Source organism: Lactuca virosa, chromosome 1 (genome assembly GCF_052849685.1).
Source record: "Lactuca virosa cultivar CGN04683 chromosome 1, Lactuca_virosa_CGN04683_v6, whole genome shotgun sequence".
In the NCBI taxonomy this organism is placed as follows: domain Eukaryota; kingdom Viridiplantae; phylum Streptophyta; class Magnoliopsida; order Asterales; family Asteraceae; genus Lactuca; species Lactuca virosa.
Window position 1 is genome coordinate 298,996,113 of NC_136426.1, and position 16,506 is coordinate 299,012,618.

The 16,506-nt window shown below is 40.9% G+C and overlaps 1 protein-coding gene across 1 annotated transcript; it reads left to right on the forward strand.

The window, feature by feature from the left end:
- Nucleotides 1-15,516: 15,516 nt before the first annotated feature.
- On the forward strand, nucleotides 15,517-16,051 carry LOC145109804 (putative mitochondrial protein ymf1). The gene has a single exon (XM_079046960.1). It carries the CDS (start codon nucleotides 15,563-15,565, stop codon nucleotides 16,049-16,051), a length of 489 nt encoding a protein of 162 aa, XP_078903086.1. The 5' UTR covers nucleotides 15,517-15,562.
- The last annotated feature ends 455 nt before the right edge of the window (nucleotides 16,052-16,506 follow it).

Genomic DNA, 16,506 nt, shown 5'->3' on the forward strand with positions numbered 1-16,506 from the left:
ATGCAAAAAACTCAACTACATTCAAACAACAGCTTTCATCAGAAACGTTGTGTCCTATTCACGGACTGTTTTGGTCATCTTAAACTAAATATCTTTCAAAACTGTTTAATAGGCAATTAGTTCGGGTTCATACCTTTAAAATGACTACTTGCACATCTCCATACGATTTTTCTACAATTTATGGTGATTTTTACAAAACTGCCTATCATTTCATAAACGAATTCAGACCAGTCTGTGAATATGGACATTTTCACACAAGTTAGAGACTTCCAAAAATCATAATAAAATTTATGAACAAACTAGACACGTTTCTAAACTCTCAGAGTTTACGAATTTGGTTTTTGACTTCGTATGATTTTTCTATGACTTTTCTAAAACAGTGTAGGAAAGTTAAAAACAAGTTAACAGTTTAGACTAGTCATGACACTTTGTAACATGTTAAGCAAAGTGTAACCTTTGATGACTTTGTATTTTGCATGTGTTTATCTGTTGTGATATGTTATATAGCAGAAAATACTCTATAAATTATAAGGGTCCTTTGTAATTACAAATAATGCAAGATGAAATTATAATAAGTATAGTTATGCATTGATTAAACTGTTACATATACATGAAGGGTCTCACCACAATACTATCGGATTTTCAACTACTACATAATAAAGGGGGATTTCACTCCCACCACAGAAAAGGTTTTTACTCAAACACTACACGTAAACTCGTTAACGTAAGTTGTGAGACAATACTTCAAATGTACTCTTAGAGTACGGGTTAAAAATTCCTGTAAGATGTAACCAGAATCTCTTGTAGGGAGAGCGTGATAATTGTGTATAAATCTATATTGGGATTGACACTCCACACCTTGCTGCTAGCTACAGCGGGACCTGCAGGTCTACGGGTGACAAAAGTCATAACAAATTTTAACGTCTGAAAAACGTTGTAACAGGTCATCCGGTTGTAGTATGGTTATAGCGACTCACATAGGGAGTTAACATCATCTAAAGTTTACGGGAAATTCTACTTTAAAAAGGAAAACAAAAAGGGGTTTTATCTATTTTAAAACTGCATTTCTTCGTTTAAATTACGAACACACGGTCATGCACTCGGTCTTGGGATTTAAGACTACATAATATTTTATAAGGAAAATATTGGATTTTTCTTGTGTATACATCACATTTTACTAATAAAGGTTTTTTCCAACATTTCACCCAAAAGCTTATGAACTCACCAACTTAATTGTTGACACTCTTTCAAAACTACTTGTATTCTCAGGAAACCAGTGAAACAGGTAATCAACTGCTTTTGAGGATGGGACGCAAGACGTCAAATTATACATTTTTGTCATCATAATGTAATTGATTTTGAAACATGTAAACTCATACTATGGTGTAACTTTTTCAATTATATTTATGATGGTTGTATTTACTATGCACACTATTATACTCGTTGTTGTGATACTATACATGAAGTCCTCCACCCTGAACGTTTCCGCCATCCTTGGTTTGGGGGTGTAACAATTTGCATGGTTATTCACACATTGTTTGTGATCCTCGGCATCCCAGTCACAAACCTGAAGGGCATAATCGAGATTTAAACATGCCATTGAAAAGTTCAATGAATCTCAAAGGAATCTAGGAATTTCAATCCAATTAAAACTTAATAATCAATTTCGTTTTTCATGGTGGAAATTGGTAAATCGTCATTTACCTACCTTCAAATATTTTGCAATTGGATTACGACATCCCTCTTCCAAATTGTAAAATATTGTGTTGGGTCCTAGCCTTAATATTTCATTTGGTTGTTATATTAATGACTCTTATCTAATCTAAACTTTGTCTTTCTTTTTCATATGTCTTCCAACAATGCTTCTGGCTTAAACCCTACTGGCTCTTTCTCCCTAATGAACTTGTGTAGGAGAGTTATCTTTGATGGTTCCAACTTTAATGATTGGATCATGAACATCAGGATGGTTACTCGTTACGAGGACAAGGAATATGTCCTCGACAAAGAGATTTAGGAAATTGCTGAGTCTTCTGCTACTCCTGAGGAGATCGCTGAGTTTAGGACTCATGAGAAGGATGCCACCAAGGTGTCTTGTATCATGTTGGCCACTATAGATGAACTCCAAAAGTCCTATGAGGACTTCTACCCTTTTGAGATGCATCAAGACCTGATGGAAAGATACCATCAGAGTGCTCGTCAAGAGAGGTATGAAATCATCGCCTCCATGATAACAACACAGATGAAGGATGGAGAACCCATCACGACCCACTTGCAGAAAATGCAAAGGTTTGTGGACTGCTTGCTGAAGTTGAATGTGAAATTCGATGAAAAGTTGGCCATAGATATCATTTTACACTCTTTACCTCCATGTTATGATCATTTCTGTATGACCTATCATAGGAACAAGGAGGAGGTCACTCTTAGCAAGCTTCAAGGGCTTTTGAGGACTGCTGAAAGTAGTCTCAAAGGTAAATCTGTTGTTTCTACTCCTTCTGCTACTACCCCTGTCTTGGCAATTGGACATTGGAAAGGGAAGAAGAGGAAGGCTCCCTCTAAGAGCCGCAAGGGAAAGTCTCTTGATGGATCCTCTTCCAGTGGGACCAAAGTTGGTTCTGCTGCTCCCTCTACCATTCCTAAGGAAGCAGAGTGTTTCTATTGTCATGAAAAGGGGCACTGGAAGCGAAGCTGACCCAAATACTTGCAGGATGTCAAAGATGGTCAGGTTAAGGCCACCCATGGAGGTATTTATACTATTCTATCTAATAACTCATCACATTCTTGTTCTTGGGTCCTTGATACAGGTTGAGGATTTCATATTTGTTCTGATTTGCAGGGACTAGAAAGAAGTAAGGATGTGGAGCACAGGAAGATGAACTTGATCATGGGGAATATGAAGGTTTCACCTGTTACCAAGATTGGAGTTTATTCTTTATTGCTTAGTAGTGGGTTAGAGTTAGATTTGAATAATTTTTGCTACTCGTATGAAATGGCGAGATAAGTTATTTCTTTTCATGGTTTGTACAAACAAGGTTTTAGTTTTTCATTTGATAATGAAATTGGTACTATTAATGCTTTTTATAATGGTGTTTTTTATTTTAAAGCATTACCTTGTAATGGTGTATATGAAACTGTGATGGTTGTAGACAACTTAGGAAATAATGTGTTGCACATTGATTATTCCAATGATTTGGATAAGGCATGATTGTGGCATTGTCATCTTGAACATGTCAACAAGAAGCGCATAGGCCAACTCCAAAAGGGTGAAGTCTTGTAGTCATTCGACTTAAGATCGGATGACACTTGCGAATCTTGTTTACTTGGAAAGATGACCAAATCACCCTTCACTGGTACTTGTGAAAGGGGTGAACGTTTGTTAGATCTTATACACACTAATGTGTGTAGACCTTTCAGAACCGCCACAAGGAATGCTAACCGCTTCTATGTGACTTTTACTGATGATTACAGCAGATATGGCTATATCTACTTAATCAAACATAAGTCAGAAACCTTTGAAAGATTCAAAGAGTTTAAACAAGAAGTGGAGAATCAGTTGGGCAGGAAGATAAAGATGCTCTGATCCGATCGAGGTGGTGAGTATCTTAGTATCGAGTTCCTAGACTATCTTAAGGAATGTGGGATAGTTTCACAATTAACGCCACCTAGGACACCACAGCTTAATGGTGTGGCTGAGAGATGCAATCGAACCTTGTTGGACATGGTTCGTTCCATGATGACTCGAGCTTCATTACCTATCTCATTCTGGGGGTATGCCTTAGAGACTGCCGCCCATATCCTTAATCTAGTCCCAACTAAGAAGGTTGCCAAAACACCTCACGAGATGTAGACAGGGAAGGTTCCCTCGTTAGCACACACCAAGGTTTGGGGTTGCGAGGCTTTCGTGAGATGCAAGACTCACGAAAAGCTCGAACCTCATAGTGAGCGGTGTATTTTCATCGGCTACCCACAGAAATCCTTTGGATATCTCTTCTATAAACCGAGTGACAATGTTGTCTTCATTGAAAAGAGAGGAGTCTTTTGCGAGAGAGAACTCATAGGCCAAGGAGACAGCGCGAGGCAAATTGACCTTGAAGAGCTTCAAGAGTCAAGCGGTGAAGGAACCTCAAACACTAGCGATCAACCTGAGGAGGAAACTTCTGTTGAACCAGTTGACAAATCCGTACCTCTGAGGCGTTCTAGTAGAGTTAGTGTTCCTTCTGTGTTATATGGTTTCCATATAACATCTGAGGGTGATACATTTATCAGTGATAGCACACTGGTAAATTTGGATGAATGTAATAATTACAATAAAGCTATGGCAGGCCCCGAGTCTGCAAAGTGGAATGAGGCTATGGATAGAGTGATTCAGTCCATGTATGACAATCAAGTTTGGAACTTGGTTGACAATGTACCAGGTCGTAAGACAGTCGGGTGCAAATGGATCTTCAAGAAGAAGACCGACATGGATGGGAATGTACACACATATAAGGCACGACTGGTTGCAAAGGGCTTTACTAAAACTCATGGAGTTGACTATGTTGAGACCTTCTCACCAGTAGCGAAGATTAAATCTATAAGGTTTATGTTGGCCATAGTTGCATTTCATGACTATGAATTATGGCAAATGGATGTCAAAACCGCTTTCCTTAATGGGAAGTTGGCTGAAGATATTTACATAAGTTAGCCAGAGGTTTTTGTCAATGCAAAGTACGCTAATAGAGTGCGTAAGCTTGAGAAATCCATTTATGGATTGAAACAAGCATCTCGTAGATGGAATCTTTGTTTCGATGAGAAAGTTAAAGAGTTTGGATTTTCGAGAAGCGAGGATGAGTCCTGTGTGTATGTCAAGGCTAGTGGGAGTATAGTTAGCTTTCTGGTGTTGTATATGGATGACATACTACTCATAGGAAATGACATTCCAACCTTGCAGGAGGTTAAATCTTGGCTTGGGAAATGTTTCGTTATGAGGGACCTTGGAGAAGCTGCTTACATCCTGGGGATAAGGATATTGAGAGATAGGAGTAAAAGACTAATTGGACTCAGTCAAACTACCTACTTGGACAAGGTGTTGAAACGATTCAGCATGGAGAATTCCAAGAAAGGTGACTTACCCATCCAAGGCAATACCAAACTGAGTAAGACTCAGAGTCCGAGTACAGAGTCTGAAATAGCTGAGATGAGTCGAATACCATATGCTTCCGCAGTTGGCTCGGTCATGTATGTTATGACTTGTACTCGCCCTGATGTGGTCTTTGCTTTGAGCATGGTAAGCAGATATCAAGGGAATCCTAGTAAAGCTCACCGGACTACGGTAAAGAACATTCTTAAGTACCTACGCAGGACTAAGGACTGGGTCCTTACTCTTGGTGGGAGTGATGACTTAAGAGTCACAGGGTATAGTGACGCCATCTTTCAGACTGACAGAGATAATTTCCGCTCTCAGTCGGGTTGGGTTTTTACCATGAATGGAGGAGCAATAACTTGGAAAAGTTCCAAACAGGAGATTGTAGCTGATTCAACCTGCGAATCAGAGTACATAGTGTTGGATTAATGTCTAAGTCCATAACTATATTTGGTATGTACTTGACCCGACCCGGCATGGTCCATTTGGGTTGCACTTCACCGACACAATTTATATGGATAGTCTTTTGAGAATAGTATATTTATGATTTATATTAATATATTATAAGTTCTAATATATTAATATATAATCATATTATTTAATTAGTATTGATCAAGAATTAATTAATAATTAATTAAGTGATCAAAAGGAACTAATTAAATATGGACTCTTAGATATATGTGTGTAGTGGGCCAAGTTCATTTAGGTTGGGCTAAGTCTTCATGGATAGTCCATGGAGCTTTAACCCATGAATCCTAGGAAATGAAAGGTCATGGGTATTAGGGTTTAACCCTACTCCTCCACACTATACAAAGGGTCTTATGGTTCATGAAATTAGGCTAGTGGCTAGTGTGGATACACTAAAGAGGGCAATAACCGATTTCATAAGTGTGAGCCAAGTATCCATATTCTCTAAAGGTTTTCCAAGGTGTTTTGGTGATTTGTGATTCCACTTGAGGCTTCCACATTATTGGGGCTAAGCTCTTAAAGTTCAAGACTTCAAGCTTCATTAAAAGGTATGTATTCTAACTTGTTATATTACCCAAGTATCAAGGATTGTATGCTAGATAGGGTAATACCTTGGAATATTCATATTTGCATGTATAATAGAGAAAACATAGTTCCAAGGTATTTAGGGTTGCATGTACACTTAGGAGTGTTAGAATGCTCAAAAACCTAACACATAGCAGCAAGCGAAGCGTCAAAGGAGGCAATGTGGCTGAAGAACTTCATCGGAGACCTTGGAGTTGTACCAGTTATAAAGGAGCCTATGGAGATTTTCTGTGACAATGAGGGTGCAGTTGCCGTAACCAAGGAACCAAGGGATCATGGCAGATCCAGGCACATCGACAGGAAATATCACTTCGTAAGACATCGGGTGGAAGAAGGACTCCTCTTAGTAAAGAGGGTATCATCAGATGAGAACCCAGCAGTTCCCCTCACGAAGGGACTGAGTAGGGTTAAGCATTTGCAGCAGGCAAGGCGCATTGGGCTGAAGGATGATATTAGTTTTAATTATTAGATAGCTATTTTGAAACTTGTAATAGATAAAATGTAATTGACATTTGATGATTAAATAAAAGGTGTTTTTTATTTATAAGTAAGGTTACTGTCTTGTGTCAATTGTTTACTATTGTTTCATTTTGCATGTTTTGACTTCCAGAATAATTATATTATTCAAACCGTCCACAGTCGATCATACTTTGGAAGTAGGTATTGAGGCAAGACTATCATGAATTTTGGCTTGTAGATTGTCTGAAGTGTATTAGACATAGAAAAGTTTGCTACAACATTCATGAGTGCTCATAAGGTCTGAGTATTGGATTAAACCCACGCAAACTTGAGTCACTTCATGGAATTTATCACGAGTGATCGTGAGACGATAATATCATATAAGTCTTCAAACCAAGATATATGAGGTGTTGACTATGAGTTAGTTGTACATTGATAGTGCGAAAACGCATTAATAACTTGATGTTATAAAACACACTGTTGTGTATGATTTGATGAATAGTTAGTAGAAGCATATAATGTCGAAGTTTATCTGTTCCTTTTAATTCTTGGAGGATTAAAAGCGATATCTTGGGCCCCTCGATGATTTTGTTTTGACTTATGTGTCGGGTCCGGTCGGGACTAAATTGATCTGTTCAAGTTCTCTGTCAGACAAATTGGAAATCGAGAAACAAACTGTTGGACAATAAGTGTGACCTTGTTCCATGTATTTGTCCGGATGATATCTTGAAGAACAGAGGATTGTATGATCCTTTATCTAAAGGACACGTCACTGACTGGGTCAGAGTTCGACAGTGATTTTAAGAGCTACGATTGCTAGTCAGTGTTTTAAGTCGTACTTGCAGTTATAGTTATTAGACTTATCCAAGTGGGATATTGTTGGATTAGGTGTCTAAGCCCATAACTATAATTGGTATGTAATTGACCCGAGACTAGCATGGTCCTTTTGGGTTTCCTTCATCAATTCAAATTGATAGGATGGACTTTTGAGAATAGGGTTATTTATGATTTGTTAATATTTTAGAAGTATAATATATTAATATGAAATCATATTATTTAATTAGTATTTATCAAGAATTAATTTCGAATTAATTTAGTGATCAAAAGAGACTAATTAAATATACGGGGATTAATTTGGTAAATGAATGATTCTTATTGTGTGGGCCAATGATCCATGGTTATTTGGGTGGGCTAAACCAACATGGATAGTCCATGGAGGTTAAACCATGGAGCCTAAGTAAGATGAAGAGTCATGGTGCATTAGGGTTTACAGGGATGTAACCCTAGCACTTGCCACACTATAAATAGACAACCTTAGAGCCAAAATCGGCTACACCTATCATTCTTAGAGTTTGATATTGATTTTGAGCTAAGCAACTTATTCTCTCAACCCTCCTTTTGCACTTGGTGTTTGTGACACATTAGAGGCATCACACTTGAGGTGTTAAAGCTTTTGAAGGCTAAGAACTACAATTCCTACTAAGAGGTAAGTTATCTAACTAGTTATTCTGTTCAAATGTATGCTAGTTAGGATGAATGCTTTGGAAAAACGATATGCATGTATAATTAGAGAAAACATAGATCCAAAGCATCTAGGGTTTCATGTGCACCATAAGGTTGTGAGAGTGCTCAAAACCCTTCATAAACTCCGAATCTCGGATGCGTTCTTCGCAACTTCCCAATACATCACTGCCTTAATATTGGAAGGGACTACCAAGATACCGCCCTGGTTGATGATATGCCCCATAAAATGCACCTCATGCAACCAAAACTAACATTTGGTGAATTTTTCATAAAGCCTCTCACTCCTCAAGGTCTCCAACACCTCCTGTAATTGTTGCTCATGTTGCTCTTTGGTCTTCGTAAAGACCATAATATCATCAATGAAAACAGTTACAGACCGATCGATCATCGGCCTACAAACCCGGTTCATGAGATCCATGAATGCTACAGGTGCATTAGTGAGCCCGAAAGGCATCACCACGAACTCGTAATGACCATAACGAGTTCTGAATGCCATCTTCTGTACATCTTTATCCGTGATACTCATCTGATGGTACCCTAACCGGGGATCAATCTTGGAGAACCAAGATGCACCCTGCAGCTGATCAAATAAGTCGTCGATCCTCGGAAGTGGGTAATGGTTCTTCATCGTCAGCTTGTTTAATTCCCGATAATCGATACACATCCTATGTGACCCATCCTTCTTTTTCACGAAAAGTATCGGTGCTCCACACGAGGAACTGCTTGGGTGAATAAAACTCTTGTCTAGGAGCTCCTGTACCTGCGTAGGCAACTCTTGCATCTCAGGCGATGCCAGGCGATATGGCGCCATGGCTATCGGAGTCGACCCATACATCAAATCAATTCGAAACTCAACTTGCCTCTCAGGAGGCACTCCCGGAAACTCCTCGGGAAAGGCATCAGGAATATCCTGCATGATCGGTACACTGCTCAACTCTGATGTTGCCTCAACCCGTGAATCTGAGACAAAAGCTAGAAACCCAGAACAACCCTGCTGAAGAAGCCTCCTAGCCCTTGCGGCTGAGTAGAGAGCTGGCCCATGCGAAGCTCTCTCACCAGTGATGACTAGGTCTCCCCCACTTGGGGTTCGAACTCTAACCAACTGCCGCTCACAATCAATCATGACCCCATTGGGCCTAACTAGTCCATCCTGATGATCACCTTCAATCCCTTCAAGGGAATCAGTACCAAGTCGATGGGAAACCTCTCGCCGAACATGTTCAAAATACATCTACATAATACCCTCGCAGCGCTCACAGTATGATCATCCGCGATCTCCACCTCCAGAGGGGAATCTAAAGTCCCCGGAGCGTCTCGAAACTTCTTGCTGAGCGCAAGAGATACAAAGGATCGGGTAGCCCCCGAATCAAAAATAACATGAGCCGACAATCCATTGACCAAAAAGGTCCATATACAAGATCAATACAACATAAGCATAACAAGAAAACAATAAAAGACAGAGATGAGTCACATACTAGTAACGACATCCGGCGCTGCTCGGGTCTCATCATTGGTTAGCCGAAATGCTCTTCTCTTCACCGCATGAGCCTCTGCCTAGCCATGACGGCCATTTTTAATCCTCAAAGTGGTGGGTGCAGGCGCCACCACTGCTCCACCAGACAACCTCGGAAAATTGGCCTTTTTATGGTCGATCTGGTTGTAGTGAAAACAAATCAAGGCCCTCTTGGGCCAGTCCTTGCTCATGTGGCCTGCCTGACCACAACCGAAACATCCAGAGCCCACAGATCGACAAGCTTCACTATGTTGCTTACCATACTTGGTGCATCGGCCCCGAACCGATTGGCCCCTGCTGTGAACATCAAAGGTCTTAGGCTTCTTAGCCTAACCCAGTGGCGTCTGAACCGGTTCTGGCTTCTGCTTCGTTCGGAGCTCCGACTCGATTTCCCGCTCACAAGCCTTCTCAATCATGTCATTCAGGGTCTTGCACCCTGAAAAGCTCACAAACTCGTGGATATCATCCCTCAGCATAGCATGATATATCGTCTTCCTCATCTTCTCATCCACAGCGTACTGTGGAGCTAGTAAATCCCTCTCCCTGAACTTGGAGGTAATCTCCGCCATAGTCTTCTTAGTCTGGTGAAGGTCTTGTAACTCCCTCACCAGCTGTTGTACCTCAATGGCCGGTGCAAACTCCCGATCTAACCTCCGCACAAAATCCTCGCATGTCATCACTGTCACAACCGTCGTCCCTACCTCATGGGTAACCTCCTTCGACTAGTCTCGCGCCCGATCCCTCAGCGGATGTAAATCCGATCTTTGCCGCCTTGGGGCAAAAGCTCATGTGCTGAGCATTCTCCTTGTCAGGGGTCCAACAATGACTAGCGAAGGGGTCCTTAGCCCCAAAGAACTCAGGCGCTCCGCACGCCTTGAACTCCTAGAATGAGGGAGTTCGAGTCCCAATATGACCCGCAACGATCTCAGCTCGGAAAGACCTGCACTGCTCCTCCATAATCTCTATGATCCCCTCCTTGACGGTACCGAAAATCACCAGGGTAGCATAAAGGATGTCGCGATTAACCTCGGCTGCGATAAGCTCGTGCAACCTCTCATCAATCGGCTTTGCAACAGAACCTTAACCCGATCCTGTGCCTGATCCCGAACCTGAACCTCATCGTGTAGCCATCACTATCCTCAACTGAACATAGAAAACAATCGATAAGGAAGTTCGAATGGATTCCTCCCCACCGTACTCCTTAGAGTTTCCTGGTATGCCCTTGTCTCGGGTACATATCCTGTGCTTTCAGTAGTACGGGCCTAATACTACCTTCCACTGTAACATCCCGTGTTTCCAGGTATTTTCAAATCCTGCCTTCGATAAATTAATATGTCATATGTTTCTTTGAATTTGGTGGAATTTAACCCTAAGAGGCCCGAAGGGCAAATTGGTAATTTTGGTCGGAGGGGGAGTATGCTAGGTATACATATGAGTACGCTAGGCATACTAGGGCGTACCCTAGTACGTAGGGCATACGTATGTCCGAGCGCAACCCTAAATTTTACGGTTTGTTGGATATTTAAACCACATTATGGACCCTTTACCCCCATCCTTTCAGCCTCCAAGTCCTGAGATCGTTACTTCGCAACCCAAGCTTCTCTTTTGTGTGTGTGAGCTAAGAGTGTGTTTCTTGTGTGGTTGATGAAGAAGAAGTTGCATCAAGGTGTTTGGAGAGCGAAGCAAGCTTGTAGATCTGAGGTCATCTTGTCATTTAGAAGCTCCAGAAGGTAAAAAGCTTCTGCCTTTGTGCTTGTATTGTGTATATCTTGTTTTGTTAGGTTTTTGGTACTCTTCTTGTCCCAAAAGTCCCAATATTGTGCATGAGTTGTTTTGGAAGTGTTGAGCTGTCCTTTCAGACCCTAAGAAGGGTTCTAAGTTATAAAAATGAGGTATCTTTGGCTAGTTTGGCTTCATGTTTTTTATAGGAGGTCTTAATGGATTAAGATCATGCATTAAGGACTTTTTGGACGTCCAAAGTCTTAAAGTTTGAGACTTTATGGTTCTGAGATACATTTGGTCGATGGATCTGGAATGTCGGCTTAAGTTCTTAAGCCATTAAGCACTTATTAGAGTTTTAAACTCTGCGAGGGTACGCCCCGCGTACACAATCAACGCCCCCGTTTGTAGTCAATATGCGCCTCGCGTACGCCCCACGTAGCCTCGGAGTACGCCCAGCGTACGCTCTCTGTTGGGATTTTACGAGTTGGGCTTCGGTTTTGGGCCATCTTTGGGCCAGTTTGGGCTTAGGCCCTTAATGGACTTTCTGAGTAGAAGTATTATGGGCCAGTTAAGGGAATTGGGCCTTAAGATGAGGTCTATTAGGGAGTTAGGCCTAATTTGGAAAATTGGGCCAATTATGGGCCTTGTAAATTTTGGACCTCTTTGGATCAAGGTTGGACTTGGGCTTGGCCAAGTTATTGAAGAGTTAATGGACAATTAGGAGTTAAGAGATATGAAGTGATAGTCCAATTATTAATTGGAGGTTTATTTATTATGATAGTTCGAGGTTTTCGAGAGCCAGCGGCCGGAGGTTCTGTTTGATACGTCAGTGTGATCTGTTAGATCTGCATCCTGATAGATAGGATGATGCCATGCTTATGGGTCAGCCCTTGTTGGATGGGTATCCTAGTAGATATGATGTTGCGATGTTGTTATGATCTGTTAGATCTGCATCCTGATAGATAGGATGATGTCATGCTTAGTGATCTGTACTGTTTGTATGTAGATTGGTTATGTGTTTAATTGCTATATATATATATATATATATATATATATATATATGTATGTATGTATATATACATATATATATATATATATATATATATATATATATGTATATATATATATATATGTATATATATATATATATATATATATATATATATATATATATATATATATATATATATATATATATGTTGACATGTGTTTGTGTAGTTGGGTTGAGGCGGTCCTACTTGTTGTTGTAGGCCAACAGACCCAGGGCGGTCCGGATAGACTGAAGGCCTGCGAGGCGATCCAGTTAGGCCGAAGGCCCGACGAGCGGTCCAGATAGGTTGTAGGACCTGCGAGGCAGTCAGTCATGTCGAAGGCTTTGGAGCGGTCCAGATAGAATGAAGGCCCTACGTGACGGTCTAGTCAGGCTGAAGGCTCATTATGCATGTTGTTATTGGTTATGTTTACGTGATGCTATTTTGGGGAAGACTCACTAACCTTTGGGCTTACAGTTTTTGGTTATGTTTCAGGTACTTTAGATGATTGCGGGAAGGCAAAGGCTTGATCGTGCACCTCCTCATGTTTTGTGTTATGATTTCTGGGAAAAACTTTGATGTGTAACTCATTTTGAAAACAATATGTAATAAATGATGGTTTTTGGATTTATGTTAAAGTTTTAAAATTTTCAAAATTTTGTGGATGTTACATCCTCACCTACATGTACCTTCCCCAAGGCCATACCTGATACCTCTAATTCATCCAACCATATTCATAACATGACCCAAATAATGCAGCACATACACATATCCTAGACTCTTCTAGGATTTCTCAATCCTCACAGAACTAGAACCTCAATTAATACCGCGGTTGCCTTATGCATGCAAGTTATACATAAATAGAATCACATAGACTGTCAAATTAAGTTTCTACCCTAAGTCCACAACCAAACAACGAACATGAAATAAGGCATAATCCATCATTCTAGGGGTATGCAATCCTAAACATATACTACTTTGAAAACATACACTTAGCAAATAACAAAGTCAACATCGATTCCAAGAAATACATAGCATCAAATTCTACTAGGCTACAAGGCATTACACACAAATCAGGCCATTTTATTACATAATTCCTGAAGGTATCCTTAGCCTTATTCTAGCAGGCACTTCACATATTAACATACTAGTTGTAATTCATAAGAATGGTTTAATTTTGGGAAACACTTACTTGAGCTCGACCGATCGCACGCATTGCACTCACCTTTGTTCGACCAAATTGAAGGAATGATAGGTCAAGATCATGTTGTTCATTGGGAATTGAAGAGGGGAGAACGAGCAGACAACGAACGATTAATTTCTATTTCTTGTTATCATGGAATTCGTCATCAAGATGGATCACCCTTACGCGGTCAATGAACTCATACTAATGCTAGGTGTAACATCCCGAAATTTAGGTACAACTATTTAACCCATCTCTTTTGTCAAGTTGTCAAGATTGGTTCCTAAGTGGAAAATGTTGCAAATGAGTACGCTGCACTCATGCGCTTGAAATGGACGCGGACTCTTTAAGGTACGCTGGGCGTACCAACGTTACGTTGGGCGTAACTGGTCCAGATGCAAACCCTAAATGAGACTTGTGCACTATATAAGGAATAATATGGCCTTATCCTCAGCCACCATTTCACAGAGAGAAACCCTAAGAGAGCATTTCCTTCGTCCTAAAGCTTGTGTGTGAGTGTTTTGAGCTAAAAGTGCCTTCGTGTGTTAGTGAAGAAGAAGGGGAGGTGCTTGTGGAGGCTAGGGTTTGGAGTTCAAGCTTGGATCTGAGTTCTTCAGAGGAAGGAGCTTCACTTAGAGGTAAAAAGCTCAGAACTTTCCTCTTTATTTTGGTTTGGTGTTTCATGGTCCATTTCTAGGGTTTAAGTCCCAAAGGTGGAGACTTTATGAGGAAAAGGGGCTCCGTGGACCTAGATCTGTCCCATTTCAGTGATATGTGTGTTGTAGATCCATAAAAATCCCAGCTTGGTCATCATTAGGGAGTCATGTTTGAGTTATGGGCTTTAAAGTGTTGGAAGTAGAATGATTTGGGTGTTGGTGACTCTTACAGCCATGCAAAGGCTTAAAGTCACCAACTTTATGGATTAAGAGGCTTAGGGGTAGTCAGATCTGGGAGTTGGACGTGTGTCTTAACCGTTTAAGACCCCAAAAGCAAAGGAGCATGAAACTGGGACTTACGCGGGGAGTAATCCCAGTACGCGCAGCGTAGGGGGTCGCGTTCCACGATTCTGTGAGGTTGCCGGGTACGCCCAGCGTACAGGTTTGGTACGCGCAGCGTAACCCGGAGAGATGACTTTCGTTGACTTTTAGGGTTTGGTCAATGTTTGGGTCTTTGAGCCATGAGAGGGGTAAAATGGTCTTTTACCCTTCTGAGAGTGCTAAGAGAGGGATTAGTCTAGCCTTGAGAGTTGTATTGATTAGAGAACTTATTCCATGTGATTAGGCGGAGGCTAGACCAGATTTTTACCGAGTTCGAGATTTACCGACTTACCCGAGGTGAGTCTTCTCACTATACTTTACCTAGAGTGGTAATTAGAGTTATATGACAGAGTATCTTGTATGCTATTTATGTGATTGTGATGCACTGCATTATTTCTATGTGAGTTATGCTGTGTATGTTCCAGAGTTTACAGAGTTAGAACCGGAAGGTTCACAGAGTTAGGACCAGAGGGTCCACAGAGTTAGGACCAGATGGTCCACAGAGTTATAGCCTCGAGTGGCTAATATGTGTTGGTATTTTGGGGAACTCACTAAGCCTTGTGCTTACCATGTTATGTGTTATGTGTTTTAGGTTTTCTCAGGATCGCGGGACGGCACCGGCTTGATTGTACACACCAGAGAAAGAGTTATATTTTTAGGATCCTGGATTATTAATGAAGTTGTGCTTGTAATATGAATAAACGATATTTCTCTACAATATGTTATGAAAAGTATGTGATTTTAAAAATGAAAAATATGTTTGAAAAACTGCAGCGTTACACTAGGACTTGTCGCAAGCAAATTCGGAAATGAAAGAAGTCTACCGAAAGCCTTGGTACTTGTCTGATCAATCACATTGTTCTATAGTTGGAGTAGGAGGAGTCAGTTTTCTTTGAAGATCGAGGAATCAATCTCCCAATTATGCCATTCGGAAGAAGTCTTCTACAGAGGGAAAGCCTGTTACGAGTAAGTGGAGAGGAAAGATCTCCAGAGATTCTTATCTCATTCCATTTCAGTGGCTCAACCAGTAACAAATGGCGAAAACTAAAAAATCCATGGTTTCCCGGTAGAACCCTATTTCGCCCAAGTTGTTTCAGAACCGGAAAAAAGAGGCGGTTTTTCGCACAGCTTGCGCATAGTTCAGGTCCCACTTGTATATCGTATTTGGTCGAAGAAGCATGGGACAGGTTGGAGTTCTTACCTTCTTGGGATTCCATGGACCAAGATCTGCTTTTATTATATGGGCAATACCGATCTACTTTAGTATATCATATGGATGTAGAAAAAGCTTCTCATTTTGATGAATTGGAAACATCTCTTTTCCATTTCTATTTACCCAGTTCATATCTTTGTTTCGTGTGTTCCCCGGAGGAATTCGATCTCTTCAATCTTGGGATACCACCTAAATAACTATAACTGCGGCCAGAGAGTCAAATATGTTGGGAAGAAAGAGTCTGAGGTTGGGTTGGATGACATACATCTTGGTTGGTCACATCCGTGAATCTTCTTAAATAAGAGGGCCATGGCCGTGGCGTTGGGCAGAAAGCCGATGATTTCGGCGAGGCCCTTCCCTTTAACCCGAACATCCAGATTAATTACAGGTCATCCCCTACCTCTGAATCCTTTGACGGAGACCAGAGAAGTTAGTTCTTCGCCTATCACATTGGTCGACTTGAACTTCCCTCTAGTCCTAGAATCACTACCTCTTTAAACCTCTGATGATAAAGTCGTAGGTGAAAGCGGGCTTTCACCCATACTTTGAGCAATAAGAGCCCGCCTTCCGGGTCCTATATTCTAGTTACTAGCTTCAAAGGAACTACTAAAAGAAGGAGTTAAAGCATCGGAGAGTGTTACCTACGAGTGAG

What these genes read in the sequence shown, in the direction of transcription:
- LOC145109804 (XM_079046960.1), top strand. Translation starts at nt 15,563, where the DNA reads ATGCCATTCGGAAGAAGTCTTCTACAGAGGGAAAGCCTGTTACGAGTA.